This window comes from Delphinus delphis, chromosome 18 (genome assembly GCF_949987515.2).
Source record: "Delphinus delphis chromosome 18, mDelDel1.2, whole genome shotgun sequence".
Lineage (NCBI taxonomy): Eukaryota > Metazoa > Chordata > Mammalia > Artiodactyla > Delphinidae > Delphinus > Delphinus delphis.
The window spans coordinates 66,713,347-66,732,200 of NC_082700.1; the positions used below are offsets into that span (position 1 = coordinate 66,713,347).

An 18,854-nucleotide genomic window follows, 5' to 3' on the forward strand; every position below is an offset into this window, starting at 1 on the left:
TGGACTGCTTAAAGGGTCTTGGTTAGAGGTTAGTGACATTTCTGATGGAACTGCTGTGAAAGGGAAGAAAAAAACATCAAATGGAATTCCCAGCCTTCCCTTCAGTTCTAAATGCAAGACGGTGAACAATCCTTTGCAATTAAGGCAACCACAGACTCCTCGCCTTCAACATTAGTTACCCCTGGGGAATAAAATCATACAGTTCTGCACTGTTTGATTTTTTTTTTTTTACCATTAGTTGTATACTACTTCTATAATATTTTAAATAAATTAAAATTTGTAACAGCTCAATTTTTAGAAGGAATCTTTACGGGGGGGGGCACCATGTGGTATTTTCCCTTCTTAAAATCCCCAACAGCCTCCCACAGGAACTGGAATTATGGCAAGGGACTGAGACCCTGAGGACCAAACCGAGCTCAGGATTGCAGAAGCTAAGGAGGAAGAAATGGCACATATTCACGGAACAATATTTCAGCAGAATCCAAACGACATGCTTTAAAAACACCCTCCTTTATTTTTAGGGCAGTGAAACTATTCTGCATGATACTAGAAGGGTGGACACATGTCCTTATACATTTATGAAAACCCACAGAATGCACAACAGCAGTGAACCCTAACATAAACTATGGACTTCGGGTGATAATGATGTGTCAATGGAGGGCCATCCCTCATAAAAAATATAATCTGGGGCAGGACAGTGACGGGCAGCAGAGACTACCCGGGAAAATCTCTGCATCTTCCACTCAATTCTTTTTGTGACCCGAAACTGCTCTAAAAAATAAAGTCTATTTTTAAAAATGAGTATCTTCATTGTTCCAGTCACCCACTCCCCGAAAGAGCCCATACTTCCCCAAAACACTTAGTGCCCACTACTCTTTACAGAATTTTTAAATGGGCCATTTCACTTTAATTATTAAAATTACCTCTGGCTAAAACTGTAATAAATCAGGAGTTCTGATTTAACCTGCCAAGTTTTATAAATTGACATCTCCAGACCCCCAAGTATTCTAAGACATCGTGCTTCTTAAGAGATTAAACTGAACCAACTAGATAGATCCAACTCCAAAGTCCCCTTCTCGTTTAAAACTGGCATTTTAGGATGCTTCAACTGTACAAATATTAAAGAAAATTATTTTAATAACATAATCCCCAAACAACCCATCCCCAACATGGCTTTCATTTTTCCTGATTACTCTCCAGGGCGCACCAGGCCGGTAAGAAGCACCCCAGGAACCCTAGCACCACGCATGTGGGGTAAAACGAAAGCCTGCCTGGTTTAGAGTTAACTAGAGGCTTCTACAGCAATTTTTGCCCGTGTAACCAAACGCTAAGACGTCTGAACAACATCCTTGTTAAGTTCTGCTACCCAGTTCATTCAAAAGTTACTTACTTCAGGCATGACATTCACTAAACTACACATTAAAGAGCGTCAGGGTCAAAATTAAGTATATACTAGGTATTTGGAACTCTGGCATATGACTTATCTAATAAAACTCCCATCACCCAAGAAACAACAAGCTGCTCTCGACTTCTGGGCAATCAGCTCATGAACTGCTCCCACTGATAACAGCCACACAGCGCCTCTCCCGGCCCATCCACCCACCCTGGGGCCAGGGGTGGAAATCCCTGACGCTGTGACAGAAGAGTTCAGAGTAGAAGGCCTCACAGTGGATAACAACTGAAGCAGGTGGAGCACCCAGGTGCCTGTGAGATCGGGAACTCGGGCTCCTCCCTTTCCAATCACCCTCCCCACGGTGCTCACACCCGTTCTCGTATTGCTAACCACCCCCCTGATGACCTGATTCATAAATCACCAGCCTCGGTCCCTAGCCTGGACTCTTCCCCCAAGCTCCAGACCCAGGCATGTAACCACCTATTCCTTTCCTCCACCTACATTCCAGGCATCTGAACAGAACTCCTTATCTGTGTAGGTTCTTCATCATCTGTGCCAATCAGTGGCCCCATGATTCATTCACCCACACACCCAGGCCAGATCCCATCTTAGGATTCCTCCTTCCCTCCATCACCCTCTTCGCCCAGCTGGCCCATTCTGCCCAGGGCTCCCTCTTGAATCCCATCCAGCCACCGATGCCTCCGTCCAGTCCCGCATCAGTGGTCTCCTACCTGAGGGACCAGCCTCTGCCCTCTCCAGTCCAAGTGCCAAACTTTCACAACAAAATTGGTCTCATTCTGCCACTGCAAACATTCCTGGGAATTTTGCATCACCTAACAGGCTGAAGCCCAAACCAGTCAGCATTGTCCTTTATGAGCTGGTCCCCAACTACCTCTTCAACTTCATCTCTCTTGTTTTCCTTTTTCCTTAAAGTCCAGCAAAACTGAATCCCTTGCACTTTTCCAAACACTCTGTGCTATTTAATAAAAAACAAAACAAAAACAAAACTCTCACGCTTTTGAACATTCTATTGTCTGGATTCCTTCTGCCTTTTTAAATAAAAAAAGAGCTCAGGCATCATTTCCTTTATTGAGGTTCAAACTGCCACCTCACGATATAATTACTCCTTCCTCTTGTGTTTCTTCTGAGCCTTATACTTCCTTCTACAACTGCATTTATCCCAGAGAGAAGTATGTTTACACACATGCCTCTGCTCTTAGACTGTAAGCCTCCTGAACACAGGGTTATCATTTATCTTCCTAATCCCAATGCCAGCACAGTGTCCAACACATGGCAAATCCCTCTACGGCCCTCAACGTCATTCCTGTATCATGTCATCAATTTTTCACTGCCTAATATTCTACCTATTAGATATCTATTTAGATCAACACACATTCTTTCTTCCTCTAAGACTGCTACTTTTATGAACTAGTATAAATGCTTTTCCAACATCTACCTAAAATCAATTTTAAAATGAAGAATAGGAACTTTCATTGAGAACTTCTCAATGAAATGTAGCAAAGAGGGACTCACACCAGAGCTGCAGTATCAGGAAGGCATTAAAGGATGAAGAACAAAGATACTGGTGGTAACAGTGAGGCGCAGCACAGTACAGGAGACCAATCTGAACTCAGAAATGTTGCACGGGACCAGTTCTGCACCAAGAAAAGTCAAGTCTTCCTTCTTCTCCAACTCTCTTATACTAACTAGCTTCCTGCCTTCAGAACCAGGAAGTCATAGTTCAGTTAGGCTTTTCTAAGTTAGCCTCAGAACTTAATCACCATTTATAAAGTCATTTCTGTAAGAAAATGTGTGGGACTTCTAACCAACACACTTACAAGTGAAATCTGAAATGTACTTGGGAACTGCCCATAGTTTAAACTTTATTTCTGACACATGAAAACATCTGCTTCTTTTTGCATCAAACTGTATCAGTGGTGATCATGAAAATAGATTACAAATAAAAACATTAATAAATCCCTTATTAATTTTTTGTTTTATAAAATAAATGGCCACACTGACTACATCACTACCTAGTATTTCAGCTTAAAATAGCAAAGATCTTTTCGAAGTCTGACAACACGTCCTCTTTTTCTTTCATTGTACTCTTATGCGACAAGTTTCCCTTTCCATGATCACTCTTGTAAGACTTAAATAACTAAAGGCAATCAGTCACACAATAAAGAAAAAATTGCTTTAATTTGAATAAAGAAAAAAAGCAAAACGGTTCTAGAAAAATTCAGTAATGCTCTACTTTCATACTACTGCCTTGTATTTCTCCTTAAGTTTTTCCATTCATCAAATATATATGGTAGAAGGGCAGCAGCAGAGGTCCACGCCCCTAAACCCAAAGTCTCCAAAAACCAAGAGTTTTTCATGACTCCCTCAGAGGGGAGGTCTAAACTGATCTGAATCCACGTGGCAGGAAAACCTGAAGTGATGCGGGGCTATTCGGAGCCCCAGTCCCCGAAGCCAGGCGCCCGTGGTTAGCACGGGCACCACCACCGCCCGCAGACCCTCGCTAACATGTGCGCCTTGGGCGGGAAGAAAACACGGTACAAGTGATATGTGTGATTTCAGTGACTACAGCCCCGTCACTCAGAACGCATCCACTATCAAATGGGTAAAAAGCACACCCATCCTCTTGGTGCGGGGAGCCAGAATGTTCATTCACAGCAGTAATTTTAAGTCACCGTATTTGCACCTGTTATTGTCCCGTGAATTTCTACATCTTCTACAACTTTTCATTAAATCAAAGACTAAAAAGAGACATGCAGGATATAAACTATTTTAAAACTGGAATGTTGATCACGTATACGAAATATTCATCTGAAGAACACAATCCAGCCAGGCAGGATTCCCTCCGTTCCACTTGTTCCATCCACCGCAGAGAGAAGCCCGGAAAGGAGTGGTCCTGTGGTTCTGAATTAATGCTCACATGAACACGTGTGTACACAAGCAGAGTCTCTGTGGGCCCCCATGCACACGTAGGGTCCTCTGTTTAGGACACAACTGCTGCAGGGGCAAGGGGCCCAGCATGAATATGTAATACCCCTTGGTGAGTGTCTGGCTTACTGACGTCAGTGAGGCAATCACCTACAGACACTCATGAAATAACCACCACGGTGCTTTCCAGTAACACTGTTGTGGGAGGAGAAGGAGGGCTAATTTTTCCTTCTCCAAAGGCAAAATGAAAGCAGCAAGGTAATTCTATCTAACCAGCAGAACCAAACAGGAATGTGCTCCGACTAGAACTCCGTGTCCCAAGGATGGGGCATGCCTTACCCCAAAGAGGTGAGCCAGAAATGCCAATAAAATCATCGCAGGGCTTCCCTGGTGGCGCCGTGGTTGAGAATCCGCCTGCCGATGCAGGGGACACAGGTTCGTGCCCCGGTCCGGGAAGATCCCACATGCCGTGGAGCAGCTGGGCCTGTGAGCCATGGCCGCTGAGCCTGCGCTCCACGACGGGAGTGGCCACAACAGTAAGAGGCCCGCATACCGCAAAAAAAAAAATAAAAAAATCATCACAAGGGAATTTCGTGAAAATGGGGGACGATATTTACCATCCAATTCTGAGTGGAAAACAATGTAGGAAACAATGCCTGGAAAACAGCTCTATTCAAGTAGTGGGATTACAGACGCTTGTGCTTTAAAAACAGTTTAGTGGCGGATGGACTGAAGGGTGTTTTTCCATTTCAGCACCCATCTTCAGACCCCCACTTCACACTGTCTTTTACAAGGCTATGTGTAGACAACATGGCCAGTCTGGGGAGGGAGCTCCAACTCTGCAGGAGACAAGCACCCAGAAGCCCTCCCTCAAAGGGCCTTCGCGGCACACAGCCCCCGACTGGAACGAGAGGGATCACCGCTGCTCTGATGCATGAGGACGAATCAAGAGAGGGATCATTTTTGTGGAATTTCAAAAACCGCCTTGTTTAGTGGCTGTAGCTAACATATTAAGAAATAATCTATGCAACAGACTAGGTATTAAAACATTGAGAATTTTACCATTTTAAAAAGGCTTAAGGACTTCCCTGGTGGTGCAGTAGTTAAGAATCCGCCTGCCAATGCAGGGGACACGGGTTCGAGCCCTGGTGTAGGAGGATCCCACATGCCGCGGAGCAACTAAGCCCGTGCGCCACAACTACTGAGCCTGTGCTCTAGAGCCCGCGAGCCACAAGTACTGAGCCAGCGTGCCACAACTACTGAAGACCGCGCGCCTAGAGCCCGTGCTCTGCAATAAGAGAAGCCACCGTGATGAGAAGCCCACGCACCACAAAGAAGAGTAGCCCCCGCTCGCAGCAACTAGAGAAAGCCCGCAAGCAGCAACGAAGACCCAACGCAGCCAAAGATAAATAAATAAAAATAAATCTAAAAAAAAGAATAATTTGCAACTTAATAAATAAATAAATAAAAAGGCTTAAAAGTATTTTACTACCTTCATAACAATTAATTTTCAGAACCTTGAGGGTTTTGTTCCTTTTGGAAATATAAGAGAAATAAAAAAATAAAACATTTTAGATGCACACGCATATATGAATATTTACTTATTTATTTTGGGAGAAAGGCTGTGAAGGCCTCCTCTCAAGAAGCACTTTGCTTCACATAAGCAGTAATTCATCCAAGAGAAAGAGAATATGTAGATCCCTGGGAAACCTGCTTTTCCATTAAAAACTATTTTAAACCATGTGATCACTTTCAACTATGACTGCTTCACAGTATGGGGAAATGGAGTTCCATCCCGCAATAGCCAGGGCCACAGGTTCACGCTGCTGGCGGTAACAGCCCCAGGCCCGCTGCGGAGGGTGGCCTGAGACCTCCACCACTGTCAGGTGTACAGATCCCATCACATCCTGCCTGCTGCACAGATAAACACAGGCAGCCTGTGTCCCCAGGCCAGGAAGCGCAAGCAGTTTCACTTCATGTAAGCACTTCATTTTTTCTTAAAGAAGACAATTGGGAGGAAGGCATTCTGAATGACACAAACAGGGGTTTTTACAAACACTTCAAATTCTTTATTAACAAAGGAAAGAGAAGAGCCCAAACCTCATAACTACCTTTCCAGACACAGTCCATCCCCTAAGTCTGCTTAATACGCCATCTACCCTTATACTGGAAAAAGCCATACAGCGAACTGCAAAAAAATTACAACACACTTAAAAAAAAAAAAGTCTCCCTGGGCTTCCCTGGTGGTGCAGTGGTTGAGAGTCCGCCTGCCGATGCAGGGGACACAGGTTCGTGCCCCGGTCCGGGAAGATCCCACATGCCGCGGAGCGGCTGGGCCCGTGAGCCACGGCCGCTGAGCCTGCGCGTCCGGAGCCTGTGCTCTGCAACAGGAGAGGCCACAACAGTGAGAGGCCCGCGTACCGCAAAAAAAAAAAAAAAAACAAATCAACTATTTATACATAAAAGCACAAAATCTCTGAGAACCCAAACATTAAAAAGACTATTGGTTCGCAATAGTATTCTCAGTTCAGAGACACATGTACATCTTCAGTTAAGTGCTAAGCGGAACAACTACGAGAAAAGAAAATCGATTTTGCCCCAAGGAGGCCACTCGTTTCCTAGCTGTCCCCTCCCTCCACCAGCAGGTGTTCCTCACGGGCCTAGCATCACGGGGGAGCTGGACCGACTGATGGTGGGGACCTTCCCTGAAGGTCTGCCTTTACAATCCAATTAAGAAAAAAAAAGGCAACAGAACACAAATACTAACGGCTCACCAGGGGTTACTGGGCAGAGGACTCTGGGGCAACCCTGCGGGGCAGGCAGGCTCTCCCCGGGGCGAGGGGGTGGGAACGCAGCGCACAAGAGGCCGGGTAGGAACACGAGGCCCTTAGTGCTGAGCTGGAGCTTATGTTTGGTCAGGAAGCCACCACAGGTTTCTAAGCAGGGAGTGACATGATGGAAACAGCTGAGAGATGGTCCTGGCAACGCTGTGGAGGAGCTTCAGGTTCAGGGCTTCTGTCCTGGTTCAGGGTTTTCCAAGAGAACCATGAAGGCTAGTTCTGAGAGCTGCATTTCTTAAAAAATAAGGTTCCAAAGTCAAAAAGACATGGAGCACACATCCTCCTCTGCCCCCTAACAGGTGTGCAATACATGCTACCATAGTAAAAATTCTAACAATTCTATTCAATTTTCAAAGTTAGACCTGCGGTTCCGAAGTCAAGCTCTGAAATACACGCCCTGAGTCGCAAGCACTGACTTTCCATGACTTTCCACTGAGCTGCTCTTCAAATGGGCACCGCTGTACGATGCTCCCAGGGGGAGCAACAGGGATTTAAGGATTTTTAATTTTGCAGTGCAGCGGTTCTCAAAGTGTGGTCCCTGAGGCAGCCACACACCTGGCAACTTGTTAGAGATGCAAACTCCACCAAGCCCTCCAAGTGACTGATGAGCATAAACGCTGAAATCTCAAAAGCACTGTTAGATTATAGTGTACTTTTTTCAGTTAATATTTCTGCACAGTTCAAAACAACCTGGGCAACACCTGAGAGGTAACAAACAGAAGTCAAAGGCTGCCATCCCTCCCCAAGGGCAGCATGAGGGCTCAGCAGAGACAACGACAAGAAACAGAACAGGGACCAGTCAACTCCCCCTACTCCCACAATCCTAAATTCCAGGAAGTCAATTAAGAATAACACCGGGGGGCTTTCCTGGTGGCGCAGTGGTTGAGAGTCCGCCTGCCGATGCAGGGGACACGGGTTCATGACCCCGTCCGGGAAGATCCCACATGCCGCGGAGCGGCTGGGCCCGTGAGCCATGGCCACTGAGCCTGCGCGTCAGGAGCCTGTGCTCCGCAACGGGAGAGGCCACAGCAGGGAGAGGCCCGCGTACCGCAAAAAAAAAAATAAAAATAAAAGAATAACACTGGGACATGAACAAAGTCTTCTTCAAACGTGAAAAAACAAAATCATGGAAATAAAAGTGACCAAAATACCATGAGTGACCAGCCCTGAACTGGGCTGGTCTCAGGGAAGCTGGAGGCACAATTTGGTCATGAAGGACACAGCAGCCACGTCGGGGGCGGGGGCACTCTGGTGGAGAGAGGAAGAAAACACAAATGCCAGCACCAAGAGCCAGGGAGTCGGGGCTCTGCTCTCAGGGCGGCAGCCTTAGGCAGCCTCGGTCCAGTTTCATTAAGCCTCAGTTTTCTCATCTGTAAAACTGGTCTAACAGCCCTTCCCTCCGCAGAGGCCCCGAGGATTAGCCGAGGGCTAAGCTGCTCCTCCCTCCTTGTATCGGAAGGAGGCAGTAAAATTTAGTTCCCTTCCCACAAGGCTCCCACTAAGGGCATCAACATGGGAGCGCCAAGGACCACTTACTTTTCCCACTTATCTATTCCGGCAACACAGCGCAGCCGAAGGAAAAAGCCACCCGCCTCCTGGTAGGAACTGCTGAGGAGCTGAGCAATTCTTTGTACTTACATATATTTTTCTTTTTAAATTACCTCTCAAGAAATGTTTGGTACAATGAAAGGGCATCAAACACAGGAAAGAAATGCTCAAACGAGACCTTTCTACAGCAGGTTCTCAGTTCACCAGGAGTTCAGGTAGCAATTTAACAACTTCGAGTCAACCGCACTGAAATTGATCTTAAAGTGATGCTGGGAAACTGTACCTAAAATAGCTGCTGACCAACACCCAGTCCCCAGGTGTTTCCACTCGTCTATCATTTCCACTCGTCTATCACTGTACGTTTCCACCTCCAAAGGTACTCTGTTCTAAGTAGGAAGCACACTCTTGGAGCCACGTACCCACTAACGCGAGAGTTTGAGGAGCAACACCGAGCCACACGCGGGATTCCCAAGTCCAAGGTGCCTGGTCCCCACACACGTGCAGACTGGGTCCCCCAGGGGCACCTGACCCACCCTGGCGGCGGCGCTGCCAGCTTCCCAGGAAGCCTACACTCAATCCCGGACCAAGGCTGCACCCCCAAAACATCAGTCAACTTAAGCAAATGTTCCTCCAACAAGATACCGTGGGGCGCCCTGAAAACGGTTCTGTGCCCACAGAATCCCGAGACTAGAAAATGAGAGACAGAGCGGAAGAAAGCATTCAAGTCGGGGAGGCGGAGGTCACAGACAGACACATGGGAAAACGAGGGTGTGTGTACACTGCCTTTTTCTTACAGAGAGAAACCAGAAGGCACCACGTGATGAAGAGGACCGCGGCTCAGGAGTCCCTCCCCACCCCACGGACAGGGCGGTCCTGACCTTGGAATTCAAATTCTGTTCATTCATCTATAAATTGAAGAGAGTGATTTCCAGGTAGAGAGCACACGCTGAGCATAAGATCTACTTTGGTCAATCCTGAAACCCCATTGAAATCACAGTACAAAGGGGGTTTTCTTAAAAAAGGCTTTAAACCTCCACGTACCAGGAGGGGAGAGAACACCCACAGCAAGAAAATTCCAGAAGCTGGAAAGTGGGTGGAGGAAAGAAAGGTGGGGAAGATGGCAAATGCTAAGCTCGAGGCAGGGAAAGCAGAGAATCAACTGCACCCCCCCTGCCGAATCCCCAGGGGAGCAGTGACTGCAAGTCCTGCAGAAGCAGTGGAACACCCAGATGGCCTGCCCGCTGCCCACAGCCAGGAAGCTGCCCCGTGCCTCCCCAGGAAAGGAAACTGAAAGCATGTTCTCTGCAAAGGAACATGGAGGGTTTCAGGAGCAGGAGAGAAACTACACGGGGCACTGTGCCCGCTCTCAGAGCCTTTCCTCATCCAGAGCGAGCCTCAGGTGGGAGGAGGGACCACAAGCGGAGGGGACGCGGGTTTGTGCCCCGGTCCGGGAGGATCCCTCATGCCGCGGAGCGGCTGGGCCCGTGAGCCATGGCCGCTGAGCCTGCGCGTCCGGAGCCTGTGCTGCGCGACAGGAGAGGCCACAACAGTGAGAGGCCCACGTACCGCAAAAAAAAAAAGGCGATAAGAAACTGACGTAAGCCGTTCCTCACCTCTCATGCCCACCAGAAGCGCCTACATCACTGGGGTTGAAAAAGCCCCAGTCAGGGTTCAGACTTCCAACCAGCTTGTCCCCTACTCTGAAATATGAGTGGACATTCAAGGGTGGCCTCTACCACAAAAAACAGAAACCAAAACCAACAGGGGGGCAAAGGGGCCGTGGAGGAAGAGAATCTATTCCGAGGGAAAAAACAACATAACTACAATTAACATACTCAGGGAGATGAAAGCAGATATTTCAACTGAAACAAGAAAGCAACAACATTCAGAGAATCAAAAAGAGCCCTCACAATTTAAAAAAACAAGAGCAGAAATGAAATACTCTTTGGAAGAGCTGGAAGATAAAGTTGAGACAATCTCCCAGAAGGCCAAGGAGAAAAGACAAGAGATGGAAAATAGGTTTCAAAGGATAAGAATACTTGAGGACCAGTCCAGAAGGTCCAGCATCCAAATAATAAAGGGTTTAAGAAAGAGTGAACACAGGAAATGGGAGAGGGAAGGGAATCAAAGAAACAATTCAACAAAAAGACGTGAGTTGTCTGATTAAGGACCTATGAAGTACCTGTCACAAAAAATAAAAGAAGACCCACATCATGATGAAACTTCAGATTACAAAGAAAAAATTCAGATCTTATGAAATTCAGGAAAAATGAAACAGCTTGCATGCACAGATTCCAGTATCGGTGTGGCGTTGCATTCCTCAACAGCAACACTGCAAACTAAAACACAGTGGAGCTGCTGTCACAATTCTAAGGAAATAATTTCCACCCCATGACTAAACGCCATGCCAAAATATCAATCGAGGGGAAAGGCAAAAATAAGAAACTTGCAGATACCCAAGACCTCAAAAAAACCTATCTCCCATGCACCCTATTCACAGGAAGGCCACTACAGGATATGCTCCACCAACACAGTCACGGAAACCAAGAAAGATGGCAGGAGGCGCAGAAAACAAGCCATCCCGAGAGAGCAGCCCAAGGAATCCCGAAGATGAAGGCAAAGAGGATGAGGGATGGCAGAGGGGATGCCAGCGATACAAGTTAGGAGGCTCAGAGGAAGGAGTCTCCCTCCAGAGGAGGGAAATGGACAGACAGCCTGTGTGCCTCACCTGAAATTCCCAAGAGGAGGTTTCAACAACTGGCAGCGGGTTTGGGGTTGAATAAGTTATAAGTGCTGCTACAGAGTAAATGTTTATGCTCCCTCCCCAAAATCATATGGTGAGACCCAACCCTCAATGTGATGGAGGTGATCAGGTCATGAGGGTGGAGCCCTCAGGATTGGGATTGCTGCCCTTATAAGGAGACCTCCCAGAGCACCCCCTCCCCCTTTGCCCTGTGAGAACACAGCCAGAAGCAGGCCCTCAAAAGACTCAAAATCTGCCAGAGCCTTGATCTTGGGCTTCCAAGCCTCCAAAATTGTGAGAAATGTTTGTTGTTTAAGCCACTCAGTCTACAGCATTTTGTAACAGCAGCCCAAACAGACTAAGACAATTACATTTCCAAAAAAATAAATAAATAAACTTCCAAACAAGATTTGAAAAGTAATCCTGGTTTACTCATGGCTGGCTGGGCTTAGTGTTTCCACAGTCACGTTAATGTACACACGAATCTAACTGAAGTCACCAACGTAAGTGCACTGGGCACAGGGAGGGGAGGGACACGGGAGCGAAGGAGGCAAGGACACGAGAACTAAATCCTCATCTTCAGGGTCCAAAGTCTACTGACAATGCCTGAAACTAGGGAAAAAAGAAACAGCGATTTTTAAATGCTCTTTGTGAACAAAGAAGTAACAACAACAACTGACAGCAAAGGGGATGGAAGGGGCTGCCTTCGGAGGGGGTGAGGGGAGGAAATGGACGCCAACGGCAAGGAACTGCTCTCTCCCAACAACCCTCACCACGTGCATAACTTTGCAAATAAAAACTAAACAAAAGTCCTAAGTAATTAATAGAAGACAAAGGATGTGGACCTCCACGGTCCTTTCAAATCTTAGGGCCAGAAAGTCTTTTTAAAAACAGGAAGAGACTTGGCGGGAAGATAAACACGGGGTACGTATTTGGTAAGCATTAATGTAAAACTCCAAAAGTTCCCACAATGTATTCAGATACCAACAGGGCTCCTTCTATTGACCAAGACCCTCCTCAACATATAACGGAAGGTCTGTAAGTGGACAGTGCCATCCCCAGGGGGGCTGCACACCAAGGGCCTTTGTAACACACAACCGGGATGCTTTATGCCTTGTCGCAAGCAAAGGTACACCTCATCTTATTTTCCCTCCTCTAAATCTTGGAAACCAGGGAGCCATTTAGGATTAGGAAACGCGGCATCCCCCCAGGAGCCAGGTGCTGTAAGAGCTCTAGTTTTTCTCTTTCTCAAAGCATTGAGCTCTGAGAGTTTGAAAAGTATTGCACTGCAAAAAACGGGACTTACGGCAGGGAAACGACCAGTCGGATGACAGTGCTTGACTCTGAGTGGTAATAGAGGGGTAAGAGTCCACTTCTATTTCCTGCGCTCGTACCCGCCGCAAGATTCCATTAATGATAACAATGCTGAGCCCAAGCACCAAAAAAAGCCACAGCACGGCTGGGTTGGGTGTGGTCCACTTCCTGTAGGTATGGAGTTTCCCAGCAGGCAATTCTGAATCACAGGGAGAAATCACCCAAAAAGAGAGCAACGCGGCCCGAAGATCCTCAGGCTCCTGGACCCTGGCCTCAGTGTGGCTGTAAAGTACACTAGGAAGAAGCAACAACGACCAACAGGCTCATTTCTTCAGAAACGCCTCACACTGCATCTCGTACCAAAGTGCTAGAAAAACTGTTCAACTCAAAAGCTGTGTCAAGTCGCATCAAATAAGTAAACTCGGCTCCACACACCAGAAGAGTTAACTCAAAGATGACCACAAAAATGACAGAAAGGAACAAGAAAGCAACGGTGCCACTTGCCCGTAACTACCCTCCGCCGGGACACGGTGCTGCGTTAGCTGCCTAGAAAAGTCTAATCTGACCAATTTCTACTTGAAGGTCACTGGTTGTACGCGAAATACTATCAAGAACATTCCCTGATACGGGATTAGAACCAAAATGTCCTGGACTCCTCCAAGGTGTTTTCTATTTTAATCTTCTGACGACCCTCCCCCTCCCAAACTGACTTTAAGCAAAACAAATTCTTAACACTGTTAAATTTTGGTGATAGAGAAGAGGGAATATGAAGTCTTGAAATGCGTATTAAAAAAAAAACACCTTAAATATAGGCTACTAACAATAACAGAGAATGTGTCTTCATTTTCCTTACAGCATAGAGCATGGGAAAAGGTCAAAAGCAAGGGGCGTGAAGGAGACTAATAAGGACTATAAAATGTTGGCTAAGAGTTCACATTACAAGGTTTGAGGCAACCTTGCTGAAAGGTCCACCTGCGCTGCAGGTGGACACGAGACCCTTCCACCATTTCAGCCTCCTCCTCTCGCCATCCTGGGGGCCTCTCGCCCAGAGAGCCACCGCCGCCTTCCCAGCAGCAGCCAGCGCTCCCAGCATCCTTCCACCTTGGCCCACCACGTGCCCGGAGGAAGCAGCGTCCGGACAGTGCGCCGCCCTAGGCGGCGGGGAACGCAGGCCCCCTCCCCGGCTGCCGCCCCTCCAGCTCCAGGGCCCCGGCTGGGCGCCGCGAGTCCGCCCTCGCACCCTGCGCCCTGCTCTCTGCGCACCCCTCCCCGGCTCATCTGAACCTTCTCGGGGAGAGCACCCCAGTCGGCCCTCGCTAGGCTGCTGACCTCCTGAGCACCGGCCAGGAGGAGGGTCTCACCTACACCTGCCGCGGCTGCTGGGGAAATGCGCGGCAAGGACGCGGCTCCTCGCCCAGTCCAGCGCTGCACCACCACCTCACAAATACCCTGAACGTCCACACCCGCGGAGGAAAAAGTACCAGAGCTCTTCAGGCAAGATTAAATGCAGCTGTCCTTCTGTTTGTCTTCTCCTCCCAGAGCGCACAGGTTTCCCCAGGGTAAGGAAGAGCACTGGAGAAAAGTTCCCAACTCACCCAAATTGGCCATTAAACGTCTCTCTCTCTCCCCACACAGAGGGGCATTCTCAGCAAAAGGTCTCTCCAAGCAGCCAGAGAAACGCAAAGATGATGTTAATAAAGTAGAGACTTTACGTTTTCCAGCTGTTCCTGTAAACGGTCTGTACTTTCAAATATGAGAATATCTTACATGCATGACATCCTCAAAACATGCTAAACTAACTCAGGTCCTGTCATACATGTTACATATCAAATTATTGTAATTCAGTCAGCTGTGAAATCAATTTAGTTTTGCAGCAGCTCTTTTTTTTTCTTCTTAATAAAATGCATCACACAACAGTACATCACAAGTAGTGAGGATTAGGGCTGTCTTCGGAAAAGTTAACTTTCAGGTCTTGATGTAAAATATATTTCTTACACGGGTCACGGTCCAGAAAAGGTTTCAAGTGACTGATAAAATTCCGTTATAGAAACTTACAAACCAAAATCTAATTCTTTTTAAATTACAACTTATGCAACTAAAAGCTGATGGATGCTGCTGCCTCCAGCTGAAGCTGAATTAAATCGAGAGAAGCAACAAATGTTCAGTGAAGGACAGGGAGTAGTTAAATCCACAACTCAACCGAATTTCTTTATGTCTATTCGTAGTTATTACATTCAGTTCATGATTTCTATTTTTTTCCCCCATGCTAATATGAAACTGGGTGGGAGGTTTAAAAAAAAAAGAGGAAAGGCCCCTGGCAGCCTTCATGAAAAGGTTATTAAACAGGATCACTCATAACTCACTCAGATTTACAGTCATCAACCCTCACCGAGCACCCGGCACAACAGTGTTCAATAACGGTTGCTGATTGAACAAATAAAATACCGTATTTTAATTTCTTCAGCAAACCCAAGTTGGAATGAAATAAGCATTACTGTTTGCTAGAGTAATAATAAAGCAATAACACAGCATGGTGAGTAAGAGAATGGGTCTTGAGGGCAGGAAAGACCTGGTTTCCAATCACAACTTTGCCACGTAAGGCACTATCTCACCCTGGTCAGTTCAGTCTCTGCTGGTTTCCACGTCTAGAAAATGGCATACATTACACCTATGCCTCAAGCAGTACCAATAAGAATCAAGAGGCATAAAAATGATTTGCAAGACAATGAAAATGATGTTTTCACTGAAATTATGCTGTCATTCAGGTTTATTTTTTAAGCATCTTTGCCTAGGCTGCCTGAATTCACTCTGCTGTCTTTCTGAAATTTTTAAGCCAACTCCTTACGAACCCTCATCAGGAGATGAGAGACGAAAAAAGGGAGGTTATGGGATGTATCGGGACACAGCACAGGAGGGTTAGTACTTCTTTCCTCCTCTTTTAGCCTGGAGAGCAGTCGGAGGCAGGTGTGCCTTTAATTTAATCTTCAACAACAACTCTGAGGAAGGCCTCCCTGGGCAGCAACAGCTGCTGATTCAAAGTAGGAAATAAATGTGCTGGTTGTTTTTCTTTGGGAGTGGAAGGGAGAGGGAAGGAATGTTCTTCCCCAAATGGCACACTAAAAACAATCATCATACAGTGTGTAGATGCACTTAAATACAGGGATGACTCTGTCAGAAGCCACCTTCGCGACCCTAAAACTGTAACGGCTGAAAATTTGGTTGTTTCAACCCAACAAAAATTTATCAGCCTTTCCACTGAGAAAGCAAAATAAAAACAGTTCCCTTGTAACACTACCTAGGAAATACATTTGGGAGGCCCAATTATTAAAAGAAATGTACCTTCTTTTCCCACGATTTAAGAATTCCGGCCCACACTCTTGAAGAAAAAAATTAAAAGGGGAGGACAAAAGGAGTGTTGAGACTAGACACCACCTGGTGACCATCTGATACTGACTTCAGGGCACCAGCCAGCGAGGCTTTAAGTACCTTTTTAAACTGATTCGCTTTCCACAAAAGCTGAATACCTCCATGGTAAGCTCTAAGTGAGGCAAGTGCGCTAGATTACAACCTGATTAACAGCATAAGAGTCTGTCTAAAGAAAGTACCCAGCAAATGTATTTTTTAATCATTACAAGAGGCCCTTCTTGCTCTACTGGTCAGAAATAATTTTTTACCCAGTTCACCCTGCCTTCCTGTCTCTAAATTCAAACCAAAGCAGGAATTTTTAGGAAATACCAAGAAACCACATCTGATTTTTACCTAGCGGTCAGCAGAAGCTTAGGTTTTAAATGCGTGTTGAGTTTAACAGCTCTTTATGTGAGATTCAAGGACAGTTTTCTTCAAGCACCGTCAAATTATTAATGTTAACTGTTACAACATTTTTTTTTAAAGAGGTTACAATTCTGGTAACTCTGTGTTCTTATTTTTCTAGATATCAAACCTGAACAATGAAATCGAGTTTTCTTTTTCAGATTTAGAGGGAGAGAAAGAGAGAAATGCTCTCTCTTTAAGGAGGGGGCAGATTCCCGGCTCCTATGGAGTCCAGGTCCGAATACTGCACTTCTCAGCCCTCAAGAGTGAGGGGGGGGGGGGAGAAAAATGAGCCCATAGAACGCTGTAAAATAAATAGTCCACTGGGATACTTGTATTTGTTTTCTTAAAGCTCCTCTGCTCCCTTACTCGGCTAACCCGGGAGAGCCAAACTTTAAAGACATTCCCTAGCTGTACCGTCAGATTTTAATCCCAAACATTTTGCCCCCATTTACGCGCTTACAAACATTACAAATTAGCCAAGAAGGGCAGTGGTTTTATCTTTCAAAGGGCTAAAAACAGTCCCCGATGGCGAAAAACCTTAAAGCATCCGTGTAAATTTGAAATTCAACTTCTCCCCCTTTACCCCACTCCAAAAAAAGTCACTGGGAGGCCAAGAGGCCACAAAGCGGCAACGGAGAGGATTTCTGGGAAGGAACTCAGCTGGATCCAATCAAGACTCCAAGCCAAAGCCCTGAGTCCCGGGATCCACACTCGAGTGCACGCTGTGCCATCGATTCCTTCTTCCAGAAGGGTTGAAGGCTCGCACTTTCCCCTCCATCTGCACCGGGAGGAAACGCGCGGAACAGACGCGCTGGAAGTGGAGCTAGCGGTGGCACCTTCCTCCACCCCGCCCTGCCTCCTCCTCCGCCCTCCGGGCCCGGGACTAGCCATGGCGCGACCGAGGCCCTCCCCGCCCCTCAACTTTACCGCCCCCTCGCCGAGGGGAACCCGGGCCTTCACCGCCCCCCGCCCGCGCCGGGGCCCTGAGAGCGAGCCGGGCCTCCGAGGGCATTTCTCCACATCACTTCTCCCCGGGAATGGGCCGGCGCGGGGCCTGCGGCTCGGGAGGCCCCGGGGGAGAGGGAAGCGAGGAGGGCGCAGCGGCCGGCAGCCCCACATCCCCCCGCTCGACCGCCGCGACTCCCGGCCGGCGAGGGCCGCCTCCGGGCCGCGGCCCCCAGGCCCCTGCACACACGCACCCGTGTCCGCTGGGCAGGGCACCCCGGGCGCTGCCAGCACGACGCGGGAGGCCGGCGCGACCCCGGAAGGTGCAGCGTGGTGGGGGGGCCGTGTTTACACCGCCAAGTTCCCCGCTTCCGCCCCGGCCCGCTCATCCCTCCCTCCCCTCGGTGGCCCGGTCCCTGCCTACCTGTATGCCGGGCAGGCCCGACTGCACCGGGGAGTGAGCCATGGCGGTCAGGACGGCCACTTCCTGGGACGGGACGGCCGGGCCGCGGCGATCCGCGCGGGCGACGAGGCCCGCGGGCCGCGCGCAGCCCTCGGGCGGCGGGGCCGGCCGGAGCCCGAGGCCACCCCAGCCCCCGCGGGTCCCGGGCCGGGCGGCGGGCTCAGGGGCGAGCGGAGGGCCTCGTCTCCATGCACCGCACTGGGGAGGGGTTGCCAGGAGCGCGGGGTCTCCCCGCGAGCTGCCGCCGCTGCTGCTGCTACTGCTGCTGCTGCTTGGCTGGAACCTGGCGGCCTGGGCCCGAGCGCTGGCCACCTGGAGCCGGAGTGGACGGGCACAGCCGGCCGAGCCCGCGAGCGCCGAGCCCGGAGCGCGCCCCGCCCCGGCCCGGCCCCCGCGCCCGCCCCCGCGGCCCGGCCGGGGACCCCGCCCCGCGCTTCCGGGAGGGGGAGGAGGCTCGCGGCCGCCCGGCGCCCTAGGCCGCAGCCGCCTGCGCCGCCGCCTGCGCCGCAGCCTGCCGGAGCGGGTGGAGGTCCGCGCGTCTCCGGCGGGCTGCACCGCCTCGCAGCCGCCGGGGCGGGGCGGAGCGGAGCGGGGAGGTGGACGCGCGGACGGGTGCGGGGAGGGGGCCTCAGTTGATGCGACCCCCCGGCCAGTGGAGCGCGGGGACCGGTCCGAGCCGGGGGTGGGCCACGTGCCCATCCCGCCCCCCAAGTACGGGCCGGTCGGGCGCCCAGCGGGTCTGGGCGGTGAGGGCGCTGTGAGTACCAGGTCTTACTCTACCACCTCTCTCCTGCCCTTCACGCCAGCCCACCCCTCTCCGCCTGGCCCCGGGGCAGCGGGCTCCAGGCG

At 49.0% G+C, this 18,854-nt stretch overlaps 1 protein-coding gene across 1 annotated transcript in view; it reads right to left on the reverse strand.

Moving 5' to 3' along the window:
• STK24 (serine/threonine kinase 24) overlaps window positions 1-18,374 on the reverse strand; it is a 102,160-nt gene extending 83,786 nt beyond the window's left edge. The window contains exon 1 of the mRNA XM_059995751.1: window positions 17,967-18,374. Within this exon, the coding sequence (XP_059851734.1) occupies window positions 17,967-18,008 (42 nt within the window). The 5' untranslated portion in view covers window positions 18,009-18,374. The remainder of the gene's footprint in view (window positions 1-17,966) is intronic.
• Window positions 18,375-18,854: the final 480 nt, after the last annotated feature.